The following is a 20550-nucleotide window of genomic DNA, read 5'->3' on the forward strand; positions in this document are numbered from 1 at the left end:
TTTGCACATTATTAAAATAAATCTTTGACATGAAGCATTACACCAAACAATAATCTACCTACAATATCATACAATATAAGATACATACAGTATAAACAAGATAAAGCACCTTTGTTGACCTAGTAAATACTATTCATAATTAAACAGTTGGAGTTACAGACACGTGATTGAGTTTGTGATTTGTGTGTGGTATTATCAGTGCATGGGAAGAACTCCGAATACAGGTGTTGGGACTGTGATACCCTTGTATGCACCTGAGTTTATACAATGGAAGCTTTCCTAATCTTCTATTAGCCCACATATGAAGGTCTTGGATGGTTTACACAGTATCTTTAATAAACTACAGAGAACCATTACGAACAGTTGGATGAATGTATTGTAACTGCTACAGATCTCATGTTCCCTTCCGAGGACATTGGCATTCACATTACAATGAAACACAATGTAGCACCAGGTAATGTTTATACAAAAGGCTAATAAGATGAATGTCAATGCAGTACAGTAAAGTTAAAAATAATACAAAATGAGTATGTTGGAAGCATGTATGAAAGGTGCACAGACAATAGTCCAGGTCAGTTATGATGTCATTTGGTCCTTTTGCTGAAAGACTTAAACCGATAAGATCATGTTATAAATGCAAAATGAACATGCATTTCTTAGAAAAAAAAAAATTAGTTTACTGTATTTTCAAGTATTCTTTTTTCTCTCCTTTAGGTTAATGAAATATAATCTCTGAAACAGGTAATATCCACAAAGGAGAAGAAGAAATAAAAGTTCAATTTTCCCAACTAGCATATTCATTTTTGACCCAAGATTCATATCTACCGTTTGTCCTCACATTTGTGTAATAAAAACACATGTACAAAGAAGACATAAAGTGACTACGTAAGTATTTAAAAGATAGCATTTCACAGAAAAGAGCTGTGCAATCTCATTCACCATAATGAATTGTCTTAAACATTTATAACTGTGAACTTGACAGTCCCTTATTCACAGATCCCTCACGCCCTGCTCAGTTAATAGATTCTGATGTGTCCTTCCTTAAAGGAATCTTAAAGCTTGTGAGTTTTTGGCCAAACAGCTGGCTTAGGAGGTGGTTCTGGGACTCTGCTGTCCGGTACGAGTGGCTCTCCATTGACCTAACCCCCATCTTTGGCCTAGATTTATTCAAAGAATTGTTCATGGGAACTGAGGACACTTTAGAAATAGGGGGATGCAAAGGCCGCCCCAGAGGTCCCTTCTTGGCTTTGTAATCCCCATTAAGAGGAGTCACAATGTCAGCTTTCTTTTGTGTACAGCTATCAAGCAAGCTTCTTTTTGACTGCAAACCCAAGTTTGTGCTCTTGTACTTGGAAATGATTTTGTTACTGACTACATCGTCCCGTACTGAAGACAGCACAGGGTAGTCGTTGGGTCCGTCTGACTTTCTTTGCAGAGAGGGATTTGCACACTTGCTGGGGCGAAATTTCTTTTTGGCTCTAGAGTCAACACCAAAGTTCTCTTGTGTGGCTGGAGGGGAAACTCTTTGCAGGTTATGGGGGGATTTGGTGTCTTTCCTCTTCTTCTGCGGTCTCATAGATTCTTTGTCCTCATTTGAGGCTGAGGCATTGAGGGACACCTTGGAATGGAGGACTGGTGCAGATTCTGACGCCTTTGTGCTGCTACTTGTGCTGCTTTTAGTGCTGTCGATTGTCTTGGGTGGGGCAACTTTGTCTTTCATCTGGCTGTTACATTCATGCTCGGCACCGTGAGATAAAGTCAGTTGTTTGCTGTCACTGTTGGAAGCTTTTGACGTGTGATGCAGCTGTTCATCATCCCTCTGTTGGTCCATCACATCGGCTGCTAATTCATGCTTTGCTGACTCAGGTGTCTTGGAAATGATTTGATTTTCTCTTAAGCTGACAAAAAAATCCTCACTAGGTAGAAGTGAATCTGTTTTTTCTTCAGCCTCAGCTGTGTCACCTTCAGCAGAGCTTTCCTTAGCAATCTCCTCCCCCACACTAGTGCTCTCTTTAGATGCTGACCACGAGGTTGTCTCTGATCTAATGCAGACCAACTCATCCTCCTCTTTCACGTCGCATCGTTCAGTAATTGATTTTCCATTACCCTCTTTTTCAAGAACAGGTGAGATGGTTGGGTCAATTTCCTCTTCCTTGGGCGTAGCAGCCTCTGGAGAACCAATATGAATACATTTCTCCAGCTCTACAAGTAGTTCAGAGTAGTCCTCAGCAATGTCTTCGGTCTTCACATTTGTACTGTTTGTGTCACTTTGGTATTCACTTGTGATGGTCTGTGTGGAGTCGTCTGCTGTGGACACACAGGGTTTTGAAGACTGTGCTTCGGAGTTTTGATTTAAGTGCAGTGAGCTCACACTGGCAATGCCACTGTCTGAGCTATTTTCTTGCAAACTGTCAGAGAGAATTCTCCTCTTCTTACTTGCAGGCGAATCACATTCATTCTCTTTGGACGCAGATGCTTTGACAGGTCTGAGAACACCACGGAATTTGAAAATTTTGTTCCCCCCTGACAGGTGTTTTTCCATGTGACGATCAAACTGTTCCTTCTTAGAGAAGGTATAGTTACAGGTGCTGCAGATGAAGGACTTTTTAATCACGTGCATGACATCAGCACAGAGCTCGCAGGTGTAGAGGGTGGTGTGTTTTGAATCTAACTCATCCACCTCCTCATGCGCTCTCTTCAGATGGCCTTTAAGCTCCTGGGCCTCCTGATAAGAGACGGGGCATTTGTGACACAGGAAAATCTTTTCCAAATTGTGAACTACTAAATGTCTCTGGAGTTTGAATGGTTTTGGGAATTGTTTCCCACAGTGGTGGCAGTCTCTTGAGGGATCTTTGCAGTTGGGATGCATCTCCACACTTTTAGGTGTCTCTGTTTTGTGAAGGACCTCAAGTGGGGTCAATGTGCTCTGCTTCCCACCTACTCCGCTGCTGCTTTTAGATTTGTGAACTTTTGGCTCAGCCCCCTCGGAGATTTTCCCTTCTCCCGCAGCACTCTCTGCAGCAGCAGCAGCTTTTTCCTGTTCTTTAGTGGCTTTGCTGGACTCTCTGTTGGCTTTGCTGGGGCGGTGCTGCATGATTGAGGTGATAAAGTTCTTCACTGCTGTCTCCTGCATGAAACAGCCTGGAATGCCTAACAAGGAGCCTTGCGTCTGACCCCTTCGGGAAAACTGAGTGGCATGCTCTCGTAAATGCTCATTGTACATCCACACATCTGATATCTCCTTCAAGCACATTCCACAGGTCCAGATACCTGTCTTGTTCTTGGCATGCTTCTCCCTCAGATGGTCCCTCAGTTGCTCCCTGGAGCTAAACTTGCGCTGCACACACATGTAGCAGGTTGGAGGTGGAGAGGGGTTGTGGGAGAGTTTGTGAAAGTTCAGCTCGCCTAGGGTGAGGAACCAAGTGAAGCACACTTTACATTTGTACTGCTTATCTTTGACCTTTATTCCACTGTCTTGCCTTTTCCTGCCTCGCCGCTCCATTAGTTTCTTGGACTTTTCATCATCTCTGTTCTCCACCTTCACAGTTGGAATAGGAGGAGCCACTGAGATGTCTTTATTAGAGTCAAAGAACTGAATCTCAGGAAGTTGAAATGTGGTGTTGATGTTTTGGATGTCAATGCTGTGGAAGGTCTGGACACTCTTTGTGACACATGGCTCTACAGTGTAAGGGGCAGAGGGAAGGGGCAGAGGGCAGGGTACGACTGGCGCTTCTGCTGTACAGCTGCTGGGATCAGAGGTCACTGTTGAGCCTGCGTCAAAGCTGCTGAAGTCATTGGTGCCATTCCATTCAATCGAAGATTTATCAATGGTGCTCTCAAGTGGATTCAAAAGGTTGTTGCCAAGTTCTTTAATACTCTCATGAACATCATGCTGATCACTTTGTTTAGCATTTGACAATGGCGTGGCATCAGCCTTTACTGTGCCGTTGTGGCACATATTCAACAGGATGGCATCATTGATAGATATTGTCTCATATTCACAGTGGTTAGTCGGATTGTCAGTGAATGTCTGCTCTGCTTGGTTTTCCATGTACTGGTCTTTCTTTTGTACAAAGGTTTCTGAAGGAGGGTAGTCCTGAGTCACATTTGAATTGGGTGATAGCTTCTGTCTTTTGTTTCTTTTGCTGTACACCCTCGGGCACTTTTTCCTTTTTGCCTCGTCATCTCTGGGGAACAGCTGTGAGAATGTAGTGTCGTCATCAAGTAAGGCCTTCAGATCAGGACTTAAGCCGGGAGGACTGAGAGGGGAAGAATTCAAACAGGAAAGAGGGTGTACTTCGTCTGAAGGGCCACTGTTTTTCTCACATTTTATCTCTACTGCTGCTTTTCTAAAAATCTCTTGGGCAAAGCTTTCTTCCGATCCTTTCTGTTCATCACATTCTCTGGTTATATCACTTTCCACATTATCATCTGTACATACTTCCATATTTGCCATCTCTGTCATGCTAGTGCATTTCATCTCTTCCGCATCGGTGATTGGATTTTGCTCCACAGTTTCATCAATTACATTTAGCTCTTTTGTTGGAGACTGGGGTGTATTGTCAAAGCCAGAGTTTGAAATCACATTGTGAAGAAATTTCTCAGTTCCAGTTCTGTCATTGATTTTCACCTGCTCCTTGGGAGATTTGGGATGCTCTTGTAGTCCACTGCTTTTGAATTCAGGAGTTATAGCTTGAAGTAAGTCTGTTTTTAATATATTCAGAAGCTCATCAGAGAACGGGTCGGGCATTATGTTTACCTCGCTGTTTTTGTTCTTTCTAGCTTTGTTGTTCTTTTTTGCTTTTGTTGGCAGCAAATGGTTTTGATGACCTATTTCATCCACTGCCACTGCACTGGCCTCAGTTGCTATTTCCTCCAGGACTGACTCAGTCTTTGCTGCTTTAGATATGAAAGTGCTACTTGTCTCAGGAAGCCCATTTATTTTTGTTGGATAACAGGTCTGTGAATCATCTTTATGTTCTTTCTCTGTAGTTTGTGATGCTTCATAAATAAGCATAGTTCCCTGATGGCTTGATGGTGTGCTCTGTGGGCCAATGTGTTTTTCCGTTCTGACCAAATGTTTCATGGCCTTATGCCGCTTTAACCCTGGCACAGTTCTAAAACACATGAAGCAGATTTCACAAAGCACTTTCCCCTGTTGAGAGTTGTTCTGTGTCTTTTTTGGTGTTATTTCTTTGTGTACTTGGTTTGTTGTTGAACACTGGCCAGTCTCTACTGCTGGTTGCTTCTCTGATAGGTCTGGTGTAAGAGGCATTTGTTCATTTTCACAGATGATGAGTGGCTTATGAGTGGGCAGACCATCTGAAATGTCTTTTCTGATAAGTGTACAGTCCTCAACAGAATCCTTGTTAGAATCTAAATTCTCTGTTTCAACCTTTCTCAGTAGGTCAGCATGAATAGGCAAATGCTCGACAGGTCCAACTGGATCACAGCAAACTTCCAAGTCTGTCTTTGCATCACCAGCTGAGGAATCTTTGCTGTTGATTTCAGTTGGGAGATCCAATGATAAACATGTAAATTTCATATTCTGCTTGGGAACAAGTGGTTCATCTGACAACTTGTGCTTGGCTGCGGGATCTGTGTCTGTTTCAGTTTTGTTAAAAATCAGTGCAGGGTTAACGCTAAGGTCACATGGTCCACAGTCATCTCTGGGACTCTGCTTTGTGTCGGGATTCTCTTCAGGTTTACCAGCTGGTGAAATTGGTATGTAATCATATTGATTCAGTTGTGGAGGTTCATCTGAGATGCTGTTGTAGTTAAGAGGACTGAGCCTGAAATCATACATTGGATCTCTCTTTTCAAAGCCATCGGGTACTTCCGGTGGTGCTGCCGAGCTGGTTGCTGGAAGCACAGGGGGAATGGTGGTGTCAGAGCTGGGGATCACAATTCCCAAGTCCAGAGGAGGTGGGCTTATCAAAGAATACTCCATCTCAGCTGTCGTGTTGAGTTGTTCATCACTGTTTAAAGCCTCTTTATTGCTGTCTTCTTTGTTTATAGGAGACTTCATATTTTGAATTGAGCCTTGGTTGACAGACATATTATTAGATTTGCTTTCTGACTGACTTGAATCCTCTTCTATGTCCCATTTCTGCATGGACGTTTGATGAGACGTTGATAGAAGAGGGCTGGTTGGTGGCGCAGTGTGTAGAAAAACACAGTGACTCTCTTCCACCTCTTCTCTGCATGGTGAGTTTTGGTGACTTGCCATGAAATCAATGGGAAGATGTTCTTTGATGTCTTGAACATTTAAAATCTCTTCTTGTTTCTGGATAGTCTCAAAGGCAAGACCTGCTTCGGGTTTTAATGAGTCATTTAATGTAGTAACTTGGCAGGAATCAATGTCAATGATGCCATCAGACTGTGAAAGAATCAAAAGATTACTCTGTCCTTCTATGGACTGGGTGTCCTGGAAGGGTGTGCAGTGACTAGTACTCTCTGTATCAGTTTCCACCAGTATTGGACTGCAGGGCTTGTCTGCGGTGACTATCTCCACTGACATATTAGTTGTTGGACTTGTGCTGCTGTTTTGAGAGGGAGATAGTTCAATCAAATGGTCCTGTTCTGCAGTTATTTCCTTTAGTACACTGTCACAACACTTCACTTCACCCACATCTTCAGGACTTTCATGGTTATCAGTGGGTTGTTCTTTGAGTGCCAGTTTGATCACATGCTGAATTTCCTCGCCTCTCCCTTGACCGGTGCCAGGTACAGCTGGTGATACAGGACGGCTAAGGGATTGACCACTGATTCCCTTCACTGCCTCTGCTTCCTCATAGCTGTCTGTGATCGAGCGTTCTGGACTGTCATTACTGTTTTCAAATAACTGATTCACATTGTCTGCTGCATTGCTATTCCCGTTGGACTCCTCAACCACATGTGGGCCATGTGTCACCACACTTGAGCAGTGAGCTGACTCAATCAAATTACTATTCTCAGTGATATCCTCCTCTGATGTGACTTTAGTCTCAGGCTTACTATCATTGTTTTCTGTGGGCTCACTTGGCTGCGATGAAATTGGCTGGTTTCCATCAACTGTGGGGTCAGCGCTGTTAGAGAGAGATGACTGTGACTCATTCAGAATGAATTCAATATCATCCTTCTCCTCATTGATATTTGCAGGTGATAATATATTCTCCTTCCCTGTAATTGCTTCCTTTTCACTGTGATCTTCTCTCTCAACTGCATCAGTTGCCTGACATTCAATTTCTTGATGTTGTTGGCTTGTGAGAGAGGTGACATTCGGCTCCTTGTGTTCTGATATAATGGGTTCTTTTTTGAATATAGAGTCTGAAATCACCTCCAGGCTTTTCATGAGGTTTTCTGTGTATCTCTTCTGTTCTAAAATCTCCTCCTTTGTTTCTGCGGGAGTCTTTTCTTCAGTTTCTCTCTCCTCTGATTTCTGCTCGTGGTGGAGCTGTGGGCGTACAATATGTGAGGCTGTGGTGATCACATCTGGTGCATCATCTTCTTTATCAGTAAAGCGTTCAAGTGCCCCAGGTTCATTGTGAATTGGAGTGTTGGGACTGTGGTGTCCCCCTATTAGCTCAAACTGGAATGGACTGGCCCATGGTTCACTGAAAGGCTCTGAGGGCAAACTGGTCACTGGTACATTAATGGTTTGCACAGGGCAGCTTATATCCAGACCATTGCCTTGACTCCCTGACTCATCACCAAGACGTAAAGGTGAAAATTTGCTCATCTGCAGCTGCTTGGGGACATCCTGAGCTAGTAAGGGTGGACTCTCCAACTTAGTTGTCTGCAGCTGGTTTTCAAGCTCATTCACTATTCTTTTTATTTCTAGCTCATCCTCTGATGCGCAGCTGTTGAGATTTCCACTGTAGTCAATTATTTTCTCTGGCAAAGACAAAGGAATGTGATTGTAATCCGGTTTCTTTTCATTTGATTTGTCAGAGTTGCCTTTGTACTGAGATATCTCATCTGGTAGCACAGGGCTAACTATAAGGTTCCAGTCTCTTTGTTCCAGAAAGGGAGAGAAGGAAGACACAAACTCTTCCTTTTTATCAGCTGTGTTCTCTATTGAATGGAAACCCTCTTTCTGAATTGGCATGTCTGAGTAAAGACCACTGTCAAATCCTGTGAGGTCCCCGAACATTGATGAGGTGTCAAATGAAAGTGGGGATTTCATGAGTCCCTGTTCCTGATCCAGAGGGTAGGGCATGAGGTGGAGTGTATCTTTTTGTATCAACGGGCTGTGGTGATCACTTGGAGATAGGCATACCTCATCTATCAAAGAGGTGCAAAGAGATGCAGGCTTGTGTGTGTCTGGGTCACTGACTAAAGTAATAGCCTCTTTCACTGTGCAGACACTGTCACTCTGTTTTTCAAATGTGGTACTGTCTGATAGCTCTGGCTGTGTGGCTTGGGGCCCCTCTCTCTGTTTGCCCTTTGTGTTTCTGTCAATATTGAAATCAGTTTCTTTGGTGATGGTGTTGGAGTGTGAGTCAAACTGTAACGGCTTGTTATCTGGACTGCTGCACTGTGTTAGTTCTTCTTTGGGACACAGATTGTCTGTTCTCTGCGGGGTGCTTCTGTCCGCACCGACTGTTGTGCCAGTTTCTTTTCTGTGAGACGCCAGCTTCTCTCTTGATTTTGTATGAGAGCCTCTGTTTTTTTCAGCGTTTTTGATTGTGTCTTTTGCTTTTTGTGGAGATGAAACTGGATCAGAAATTTCTGGATTTGAATGATACTTCTTTGGATCCTCTGTACCGTCTTTGCCATCAGAAAAAATGGCCTTGTCAGTATTATACTTCTTGACAGATTTAGTGAACGTCAGTGCTAGTGTGCTGGACTCTTTACATAACTTCTGCGGGGAGGATCTTTCGTAGGTTTTCTGCTCTGGGGGCTCTTTCTTTTTGATGTCTGTCTTCCTCTCACAGTCAGAGTCAGTGCGGTCAGTGCTTTTGGGGCTGTTGATACTATCACTTGAAACACTCACAGATGTGCTGAGTTCACTGCTTGTGGATGACCTGCTACCCCTCCTTCTGAGTCTCTGGTGAGAACCATGTTTCTCAGGCGAGAATGAGACCTCCTCGCTTTTCTTCACCTCAAAACACTCCTTTGACTCATGTCTCCATGCTGCCTGGTCCCTCTCACTCCTTGCTCGCCATTTGCACTCTTTAGTGTATGTGTATTTACACCGACTGCTTTGATTCAGCCGGCCTTGGCTTGCTATTTTTACGGGCTCACATTCATCATCTGAGTCTGAGACATAGTCGTATTCTCCAAATGCAGGGTTCTGTACAGTGGGAGTCAGTCTCTCCATCACTAAGGAAAACTGGAGGTTTTTGGTACCTTTAACGTGAAGCTTATGGAGCTTATTTTTCTGTTGAACTATTTTGTGAATAAGTTCTTTGCTCCAGGTGCCCCCTCCAGTGCTTTTCCTCTTGCTCTCTTTCACTGCAGTTCTTGAGGTTGGAGATGAGGAGGCCTGTGACTGGGTTGACCCTCTAAGTGCAGAGCTGTCCTGTAAACTTTTAACACCACAACGCTCAGAAAACTTGCTGGATAAGAGAAACCTTTGTGTATTTGTGTTTTCGTCCTCACTCTTGCACAACTGTCTTGCCTCTTTCACTTTGCTGTCTTGTTCCCTAGTCTTCTCCCTTGAGGCAATTCTTGATTTTTTATGAGAGACTTCTTTTTTTATGTTAATTTTCTCATCTTGTTCCAGATTCAGAGATATTTTCTCAAGTTTGCTTTCTGTGTACTGTTTATCGGTCTCAGGGCTCTCCACATCTGAGTCATAAAAATACTTTCCCTGTATGAAAGACCTGTCATCCTCTGCTGCTTGTTTATTTTTGCTCCCAAAGACCAGGGATTCTTTGGTTTTCAGACATTGCTTGTTTGATGTTGCTTTAACGGTGGTGAGGTCATCATCAGCAAATGCATCGATAAAGCTACTGTCTATCTCTGCATTGTCTGATTGATATCCCAGTCCGTTCAAGGCTTCTGTGATTAGACTGTCTAATTTGGGATCCTCCATTTCCAGCTCAGGGAGAGGGACAGGGAGGTTACCAGGACCAGAGAACAAGCTGAGTTTCATTGGATCATCTTTATTGTCTCCCTTTGTTTCACTGTCAGATATCAGTTCTCCATTTTTATTGAGGCCTAAAAGAGATAGGTGAAGGTCAGACGGGCACCTTGACATTGAAACATTTGACACAGTTGTCACGGTCTTTGATGATTCTGCATGAAACTTTCTGCTGTCCTCCATCTTTGATATGTCTTTGATGTCATTTTGTACAAACGTATGCTGAGCACAGTATTGCTTATGGCCTAGAAATGAAGCCAGGTTGTTGAAATTCTGATCACACTGCTTGCAAGTCAGAAGCACATCTAACTGGTCAAGATTTGCTGTGGCTAATGAGGTCGCTAACAGCTGATGTGCAGAGTACGGCGGCGGAGGCTGGTGATGTTCCACCCCAAAACTGTCCATGTAACCTTTGCTACCATCCATAGTAGTCTTTGGATGTGTGCTGTTCTGCAAGTAATTCATCATATCATCTTTGGCTCTGTCTGGTGCATAAGGAAGGTTTCGTGGAGCATCAGAATGAAACTGGTGAGGGTGAGAGCTCAGGTGGTCTGAAGGTAACTGCGTTTTGACTTGGGGCTGGTGATAAAACGTGTGAGGGGTTGCTGACTTTGACATCTGACTGTCCTCTGAACTGATGTTAACAGGACTGGTGGATGCTGGGGAGAGGGAAGAGCAGGTACTACTAGACGCCGGGTTATGAACTGGTGAAGGTAAAGGAGATTCATAGGGTGACACCATCATAAGTCCCATAGGTGGGACCTGTAATGGAGGATAGCTATAGTTTCTTGATGGTGCTCCTGGAAGAGACTGGTTTAGTCCAAAATATACCGCCTTGTTTTTGGATTCACATACTTGTGCGTGGCTCATCTCTACTTTAAAAGTTGAGACTGCATTACTGCTGTGTTTAACAGTCTCTTGTCTTTGGTTTGAAAACCCATCACTAGTTCTGCTGTTCAGAAATGAGCTGGGGTTTTTCTGGGAGCTATGTTTATGTGATTTGCTATCATCCTGCCAGTCAGAGGGGGAAACCATGTAAGCCAACTTTTGATTGCTCATTTGCCTAGATAACTCGATTCTGTTTTGGTTCGGCAAGGCAGAAGTTGGCCGAATCTGCTGCCAAGACATTCTGCTATTTTTAGATGAATTTGGCCTTTGTTCAAGTGCTGGCTTGTTCTGAAACTGAAACTTGTCATTCATATCAGAATACTGCATTGTGTTTTGATCAGCTGGTGAATATGTCTTATTAGGCCCCTCCCATGAGTGTGGTAACCTATTTAGAACCTTGCTATTGATGTTTTTATCAAAGGGCATTGAGCCTGTGTGAATGTTACTGACTGGTGGGTTGTTAAATGTTTTGCTGGGAAAGTGCATTTGGGAACCTGGACCTTGTGAAATATTTCTTGCATGGTGCACACTTCCCTGAATGAGTGTTCTTTGGTTGGCAGCTGTGTCTTTGGGGTGACAGTTCCTCTTAATCCCCGAGGTGATGGCTGCATCTCTACTGTCTGCCTGTCCAATAGTGTCTGTGCTCTCAGGCAGGGCAGTCTTCCCTTGCTCTGACTGCTGTGAGCTGGAGCCAGAGCTGTCACTGCTCGCTGAGTCTTCACTCAGATTCCTTGGACACTGGATGGAGGATGCCACCCCTTGAATAAACTGCGACTGTGGGGGTTGAGGATAAGAGCCTCTATCCTCTGGCTGCTGTTCATTACCGAACTGAGTGCTGTTCTGAGCAATGTTCTGCCCTTCACCAGGAGTAAAGGAAAAAGAGTTGTGGGTGACATGAACAGAACCTAGGGAGGAGTCTGTAAAGTCTTGGGATTGGGGGATCTGTTCACAGGGAAAAGAGTCAGAGGCTGATTCCTCCAGAAAATGATATCCATATTGGAATGCACCAGGCACAAAGGCGGTTGCCTTATTAGCTTCAGTGAGGGCAGTGGATTTTTGTGATGAAACCCCGTAGTTAGCACCATTGAAAGTTCTTTCAGGAGACTGCCATGTATTAGAGCCACTCAGCTGATAGTCAACCAGGATCAGCTGGCTGCCGGAGTGTGCGCTGTTGTTCTCCATTGAGGCAGGCTGCTGCTGCTGTGACAGGGGTGGATGTGGGTGGGATGACGTTCCACTTGAGGAAGTCAGTGCCTGTGAGGTATAGCTTGGGGAGGTAAGGTTAGAGGAGGTCTCCTGGAAGCAGCGGCTATAGTTGACTTCTTCTTGCTGTAGTTCGGCTTCTCTCTCTGGTATACTGGGGACGTGGAATCTGTAGCTGCCCGAGACTGGGCCACGGCTGGTCTCCAACTTCTTGGGTGGCGAAACCTTCTGCTGTGGGTAGGCAATACCAATGGTGGGGTTGGAGCGTGGATTTGTGATGCTAAGTCTGTACAGCTGCTGTGGGTTGCCACGCTCTGTCTTTCCCGACCGCTTTCCCTTCTCTCGGCTGCGGCCTTTTCCACTTGGGGACTGGGGGCTGCCTTTACCACTCGACCAAGTCCTGTCAGTGGCAAATTTTGATTGGTTCTGGAGTGACCTGAAATCAATCTTCCCTGTCTGCTGAGGCCGTATGACAGCCTCACGCTGCTGAGGACAGTCCCTTTGCTTCTCTACTTTTTCAGCTTTGGGCCCTCTGCTGCTGGCTTTGGCCTCAGTGCCTGTGCTTGAAAAGTGCTCTGAAGACTCTTTTGTGGTTTTGTCTCTCTGCTGTTCCAACGTCGTCCCCTCATCCTGCAGTTTGGACTCAGCGTCCAGCTCTTTGACAGCATGCATTCGCTGAGTCTCTCCTGCCATGGTGCACAATGCGTGCTGTGAAGGCCTGGTCCTCAGAAGTGCTATCTGGGAGACAGGGGCATTGTCTTCTGGGTAGTATGAATCAGTAATCGTCCAGTGGCAGGAACTGCAGGGACAGGGCTGCTTGCTGAAGGCTCATCTCTGCACTTCCATTATGAACCGCTGATCTGGCACCAGAGCAAAGCAGACCTGAGAGGAAAAGAGAACAGAGAGGATCAGATGACATGCTTTTACTGTTTAATTAAAAAATAATAATGTAAGTGATTTAACACACGAGCAAAGAATTAAACACCAATCATGAAAGAATTATTTATCTCTAAAATAAGTTTTTAAAAAAACACATTGAAAATGGGAAAAAAAATTATTGTTATTATTATTATGACATTATATATGCAGATACAATTTTAAATGTGTGTGAGTGCAATTGCAATATTCCTAGTTTCTACCAGTAGAGAGCACTATTGCAGCATTTCACAGTAGCACTGTCACTGCACAAAGAGCCAGTATAGTCAACAGGGAATTCCAAAATACTGCCAAACTCATACTCCAAGTCTTGGAGATACTACTAACACTTAAATTCTTTATTACAGACAACAATAAAGAGACATTTCAAACAAGTAAATACAACAACAAGTAACAAGTTTCATCTGCGTGTTGGATTCCTGCTTTTACAACAGTGAATTGATGGCTGTACAAGTATCACAGTCAAAACCCTCTACATAAACAATCACACAAAGAAACCAGTTTGGTCTTGCAATGATGGAGCTCACTACAGTACTGAGGATGAGAAAAATACAGTACATGGATCCAAAAAGCACTGCCAGTAAATGAATCACAGACTCCTTAAGAGCAGGGACACAATGCCACAGTGTTCTATTGCTACAGAGGGCTGCAGGTTTAGATCATGGAGGAATATCAGGGATTAGTCAGTCAGCCATTAGACAGTGAGAACTGTGGGCACACTGACGTTTGTTGCCTTTCCTCAGGCATCTCAGACACAGCTTCTCAGGTCCCAGTTTACTTTGGCCCTCCACTGCTTCTGCTTCTTTTGAGGTCAGACCAGATGAAACTTGGAGTTTGCACCATATTTCTAGGCCTGGTAACCAAACTTCCATCCCACCTTGTTGTCTGCTTCCCCTGGCTATTACCAAAGCCAGCGTTGGGGGTGGCCTATGGACTGGAGAGAGTACAATTTGGCAAGAGGATTTGGATTCAAGCTTTGTTTTGGATACTATTCATCCTGCTGAAGTGTCTTTGAGCAAGACACATTCCTGACAGTTTTTGGGGTGCTCTTATGGTTTTCTTGGGAGGGCCTGAACCTGGAAGGAGTGACTAAAACTAAACACATTACATACTTTACATTACATTACATTACATACATTAAACTACATTCAAATACAGCTGTATGAATGTGGACATGTAAGCTTTGCACTGGGCCTCTCCATCAGGTGGCTGACTACCCAGCAGATCATCAAACACAGCTACAGCTGGATGCATTGCTTCTCTAACCATACATTTTTTACACCAGTTTGGGGAAAGCAGCCAAAATATTAAAACTATATGTCCACATTTACCACCAGAGTGCAACAAATTTCATAATTCTGACATCTCAAATTTGTGTATAAAACGAATTATACTTAATGCCAATGTCCTTTTTTGAGTTGAAGAAGGAAATATATTCGAGTATGTACCAAAACTCCATTATCATCAGTCTATCAGGAGATTTTGGCCCTCTATGAATCATTTTAAGATCAGCATTAGATGTTTGCATTAATTTCCTGGATGCCTCTCTATCACTCAAGGTTCTTATCCTTTATCAGCAAGCTTCTGGTAATGCACTGAATTAATAATTAAGAATGGTGTTCTCCAACCATATACATTTTTTTCCTGTTGCTTAAGCACCACCAGGGAGCAAAATAGTCACAGAAGTTTTCTTTTTGTTTGCAAGATTATCACCACAGTGTGAGGTGAGGACCCAAAGTCAAGTTTTTTATGAAACATCCACTCTCAGGAAGGTGTACTGAATATGAATTGTAGCACCTCTGGTAACTGATTAAGTTCTCTTAAAAACTTACAGCTCCATGGAGACAAAGAAAAAGATGCACTTTTTTCTGCAACACACCTAGATTCCTTTCGTAGAGATCCTATCTGCATTGGGATTATGATAAGATTGTTTGCCACAACATTAGTGCTGATTATCAGGAAGACGATGACAGATGGAGCACAAATGAATTCTTTGTGAACCCTTGTAAAATAACCAAACCACCTACAATCATGATGAAACATAGTCCTGTTCACAATTAAAAGCACAGTATTTCTTAGGAAAATGTCTTAGTTTGCTTTATTAATGGTATAAGTCAAAAGTCTGCATCGTGTGTTGACTGTTTTACAGTGTAAATGAGAGCTCACAGCCCCAGAGGTGTGGATTGCAGAGGCTTTAGGGCGGCCTGCTGCAGACATGTGGTCCCAAAGAGTACATTTATTCATTTTACAAAAGCAAGGCCCTCACACAGGCAGAGAGAGGAGGACAGGACCTGGGGATGCAGAAATCAGATAAGATGGCTTGGCCTTGGGCTAGCATTGCGACTTGAGGGCTATGTTTATGTCCACAGACCAGTAGCCCCAAATGTCCAGATACCACCTGACAAATGGGACAGTGAGATATGACCCTCCACCTTTACCCAGAGGGATCACTCTCTGCCATGTGTTTCCTTGTCTCATCCTCTGGTAAACCTCCCAGAGGTATTTAGCAGGTTGAGAGGGAGGCTTGAGGCTGAGACCTGGCAGAGTTTAGGCCTGGTTGTGAAAAATCACATCCCCTCTACAGCTCCATAGCATCTGAAAGCCAGAGTGTCTGCAGCTATCTCTGCCACCGGTTGGGGAAACTGGTGTGAATAGCCCTGCCAGCATCTCCACCAGGAAGTGCTTGATCCAGCTCCGCAGAGTCAACAGTCACAATCATAGACCCAATTGTATTTGCCCAGACCATCCGCTGAGGTTTGGGGATGAGGAGGAATGCCTCGAGTAACAAAAAGAGCAGTATGAGGATCACAAGGGCCTTACAGAAGTAGCACCAAAGCCTCAGCTGTCAGTTTACAAAGAGTAACGGCTCATTTATACTGTAACAAATGCCTTGTCCACTGCCCCTACAGCCCCGAGCAGCTCAATATCTCACTTGCTACAATCTGCTCCACACAAGCCAGAATTACTTCACACACAGACTTTATGCATATCAATCTGCCAATTTGGTGGCGTCTTTAGAACGGCTGATTCAGTTTTATCTTGAAATGTATAAATTGCTCTTGGACTGCATATAAAGACAGTGTGGTGGTGACAGAATTGCAAGCTGGGCACAAGTGATATCAAATCCTATGTGACTGGTCTAAAATTTGTTCCATAAAAGTGTGTTTTAGTGGAGTTTTACAAGTCAATTAAGGCTATGTGTGTGTGTGTGTGTGTGTTCTTTAGGCCGCCTGTCAAATCACCAAGTTTCTCAAGCAGCGGCGCCCCATATAGCTTCACCACAACACCACCCTGATGCCTGAGACTGCTGAGTGTTGAAGAACTGGTGTGTTTGTGGTATAGGTGCATGTGTGTTTTAGTGTGTGTGCAAGCGCATAACTAGAACAAAACTGGTGAAACTTGACTTTTTTTCATTACTTACAAGAGCATGTACTGGTTTCTGTCGGAGTTGATGGAGTGCGTAAAAGGCACTTGAATGAAAACTCAATTTCCTGAAAGTTTTTTTCCTGTCATTTTGGTGCAGGATGTATGTAGTGTCGGCTTGAGTGAAAATATGCTGGTAGCACTGTGAAAATCTCTGTCGACTCATCACATCAGTGCTTTAAGCTCGTAATTGCTTTTGCAATTTCTATTTTCCAAGAGGCCAAAGCCCCCAGTAAGCTCCATATCTCAAAAAACTAAATTAACTTAAAAGACTACAGGCTCAGCGTCTCTTTCTTCTGAGCAATTCAACATTTCTGGTGATGTGTGTTCTGTAACAGGAGAGCACCCAAAGGTGGCTAAAATAAATGGTAAAAGCAGACCATAGCTACCACGATAGGCGTTATTAAGAGTGCAGCAATTTAACATTTGCGTAAGATACCGCACAAAACAGTCAGATCCTGAAGACAATGACTCTCCAGAGACACAAAGCATCATTAGAGCCAAGAGAAGGGCAGCAGCAGGCTGAGCAATCCACTTGTACAAACAATGGCTCCCTTTATAATAATGTAAATCAATAACTGGCATTAGTTGGAATTTCCCAAATTGTTCAGTTTTTCCAGATGCTCGCTCACTGAAATATTACCACATAGTAGTTTCAAAGACCACTGAGAGAGGGGAGACAGATGAAGATGAGGGATGATGAGATCAGAGGTGGTAGAGAGGAGAGGAGAGGAGAGGAGAGGAGAGGAGAGGAGAGGAGAGGAGAGGAGAGGAGAGGAGAGGAGAGGAGAGGAGAGGAGTAATCTTGACAAGAGTAGCAGGGAAGGCCATTAAAGAGTGGTAAAATCATACAAAGGGCTGAGTGTCAGGAATTGAATGGGGGATGTTAAGCATGCTATGCAGTCCAGTAGGGTGTGTTATCAAAGGGATGCAGGGGGGGAGGATCAGGTGGCAGAATAAAAGCTGTCTGACTGCTCTCCTCACACCTCTCCCAGCATGACTGGTCCAGCGAAGGGAATGCGCAGTGAGAACGGCTGGCCCAGGCCCATGCCGGGGCGTGCTGCCAAAACCCCAGCCAGCGTGCCTGCCTACTCCTCTGTATTTTTGGAAACATCCATTATGCAAGCAATTTGCCTTTAAGCTCTCTGCGCATATGTCCATTCAAAGGCAGGAGGAGAGATATGTCAGCGATGTGAGGAGAGCCCAACATGCTGTCACAACTATACCACCGCACAGTTATTAATACAAAAGCTCTGGATGTAGAAGTGTGAACAGCCGAGGTCTGTCAGTGGTTTACAAACTTAATTTCTCAATTTATGATTTACAGAGAATAATTAATGAGTCATCTGTCTCCCTCCATACTGGTGACGTTTTGTCAGAGGCCCTCAGAATATTTGAAAGATGCCAGAGAAACCAACGCTTGAGAACTTCAAATGAAACAGTGAGCACAGAACTGAAGGAGGCTTGTTATACTCGTGCCTCCCTACCTCCACCAGCCCTAACCCCACCCTTAACCCAATGCGGTTAGCTGCTCAGTGGGGAAGATGGAAGGAGTACATGTGTGTGGTGTGTGAGTCTGTGTGTCTGTGTGTCTGACTGTCTCAGTATGTGTCTGTGTGCATGTGTGTGTGTGTCTAAGGGGGGTTTGGTGTGTAATTCCAGAGGCTCCCCTTACCCCCTCCCAAGTTTTTCCTCTTTCTCAGACGAGTTTTTTCTTTATTTATTTTTTTTCTAACCACTGGATTCTGGCCTGATTCTGTTTCCATATTGCTAACCACAGCATTCCACAAACATGATGGAATCTTTGTTTAAAGGTTATTTTTTCCTCTTTTTGACACAATTTCCCTCATTTCTGCATGTCAATGGAACAGTACTTGTGTGGCTGTGCAGAAAACACATAAAGTGTGTGACAGACTTTAAAACTTGATTGAGTAAAACAGGATATTAGTGAAAGGGCAAGCTGGACAAAATTTTCTGACTCGCGCTTATAACCACGATAACCTTATCCTTAATGGACATAATCCTTCTTTTGGCTTTTATTCCTCTCGCATTCCTTTTTTCAGCGTATCAATATTTGCTTGTCCCTTCTTCTGCCCGGGCCAAAGTATTTGGTTGCCTCTCAAAATCAGCAAAGTTTTATTAAATGGAAAGGACACTTTGAGATGGAATGGGACAGGAATTAATTAATGACAGCCCACGGTAACCTCAAACTTAATTATCATAGTTGTGTCTGAAGCTAAGCTCCACCATTTTATTGGGTGAATATCTAACTGTGAGACAGTTTGTATTTAGATGTTTAGAAGGTAAGGGACACTCAATTAATATTTTCTTTACCAAACCACACGCCTTAAGAGACACCATGAACCCTCAGCTGGTTAAAAGTGGGTGAGAAATGTTGAATCTGGATGTGGTGGATGGACCCCCCACAAACATAAACATGAGGTGAAGGATGAAATATGGCAGTCTTGACTTCAACGGTTTCTGCCAATCACTACAAGGAAATAATAAATCTTTAGTTTTAATTGTGTTTTAAAATTCTACAGAGAACCTGACCAGCAGAGAAAAGCAAAGAAATAAAACTGAAAAAAACCCTCCATACTCTCCCAATTCAAATATTGCCATTCAGCTCCTCCAGATATGGAATGAAAACACAGGCTGGACCCCCTCTCATCTTCATTCTTTCAGCTTTATACTGACAAAACCAAACGTGTGCAAATCCACAGGCGGATGGAAGCAGCTCACCCACACTAACACAAATGACCCTAAACAGCATGTAATTTGGTATTTATCTGATATAAATAACATTTTTGTAGCTCCACAGTTGTCCAGTCATTCAGTAGTTTCTACAAGCATTACTTAACAGGCTCCCATTGATCGATGATAATTCAGGGACGTATTACAGAGAAAGCCTTTTATTTATGTAGGAACTGCATGTTTAGCTCCATTGACATTAACATATCCGCTACCACAAAGCAGCTAGAGGCAGTAAGAGGCATATGGGCCCACTACCACATACAGTGGGGCAAAAAAGTATTTAGTCAGCCACCAATTGTCCAAGTTCTCCCACTTAAAAAGATGAGACAGGCCTGTAATTTTCATCATAGGTACACTTCAACTATGAAAGACAGAATGGGGGGAAAGAATCCAGGATATCACATTGTAGGATTTTTAATGAATTAATTGGTAAATTCCTCGGTAAAATAAGTATTTGGTCACCTACAAACAAGCAAGATTTCTGGCTCTCACAGACCTGTAACTTCTTCTTTAAGAGGCTCCTCTGTCCTCCACTCGTTACCTGTATTAATGGCACCTGTTTGAACTCGTTATCAGTATAAAAGACACCTGTCCACAACCTCAAACAGTCACACTCCAAACTCCTCTATGGCCAAGACCAAAGAGCTGTCAAAGGACACCAGAAACAAAATTGTAGACCTGCACCAGGCTGGGAAGACTGAATCTGCAATAGGTAAGCAGCTTGGTGTGAAGAAATCAACTGTGGGAGCAATTATTAGAAAATGGAAGACATACAAGACCACTGATAATCTCCCTCGATCTGGGGCTCCACGCAAGATCTCACCCCGTGGGGTCAAAATGATCACAAGAACGGTGAGCAAAAATCCCAGAACCACATGGGGGGGACCTAGTGAATGACCTGCAGAGAGCTGGGACCAAAGTAACAAAGGCTACCATCAGTAACACACTACGCCGCCAGGGACTCAAATCCTGCAGTGCCAGACGTGTCCCCCTGCTTAAGCCAGTACATGTCCAGGCCCGTCTGAAGTTTGCTAGAGAGCATTTGGATGATCCAGAAGAGGATTGGGAGAATGTCATATGGTCAGATGAAACCAAAACAGAACTTTTTGGTAAAAACTCAACTTGTCGTGTTTGGAGGAGAAAGAATGCTGAGTTGCATCCAAAGAACACCATACCTACTGTGAAGCATGGGGGTGGAAACATCATGCTTTGGGGCTGTTTTTCTGCAAAGGGACCAGGACGACTGATCCGTGTAAAGGAAAGAATGAATGGGGCCA

General features: G+C 43.8%; 1 protein-coding gene across 1 annotated transcript; it reads right to left on the minus strand.

The window, feature by feature from the left end:
- Positions 1-792: 792 nt before the first annotated feature.
- znf469 (zinc finger protein 469) lies at positions 793-12853 on the minus strand. Its single transcript, XM_070830548.1, has 4 exons — positions 12040-12853; positions 11488-11814; positions 2386-3678; positions 793-2337 (listed from the first exon to the last, which is right to left on the minus strand). The coding sequence occupies exons 1-4, from the start codon at positions 12851-12853 to the stop codon at positions 1013-1015; spliced, it is 3759 nt and encodes a 1252-aa protein (XP_070686649.1). The 3' UTR covers positions 793-1012.
- Positions 12854-20550: the final 7697 nt, after the last annotated feature.

Source organism: Pempheris klunzingeri, chromosome 5, assembly GCF_042242105.1.
Source record: "Pempheris klunzingeri isolate RE-2024b chromosome 5, fPemKlu1.hap1, whole genome shotgun sequence".
Taxonomy (NCBI): Eukaryota; Metazoa; Chordata; class Actinopteri; order Acropomatiformes; family Pempheridae; genus Pempheris; species Pempheris klunzingeri.

Coding starts and splice junctions, on each gene's coding strand:
- znf469 (XM_070830548.1), bottom strand. CDS start 12,853: ATGGCAGGAGAGACTCAGCGAATGCATGCTGTCAAAGAGCTGGACGCT. Junction 3,679..11,487: donor AAGAACACTCATTCAGGGAA/GTGTGCACCATG, acceptor CTTACACTGTAG/AGCCATGTGTCACAAAGAGT. Junction 2,338..2,385: donor GCAAGAAAATAGCTCAGACA/GTGGCATTGCCA, acceptor AAAACTCCGAAG/CACAGTCTTCAAAACCCTGT.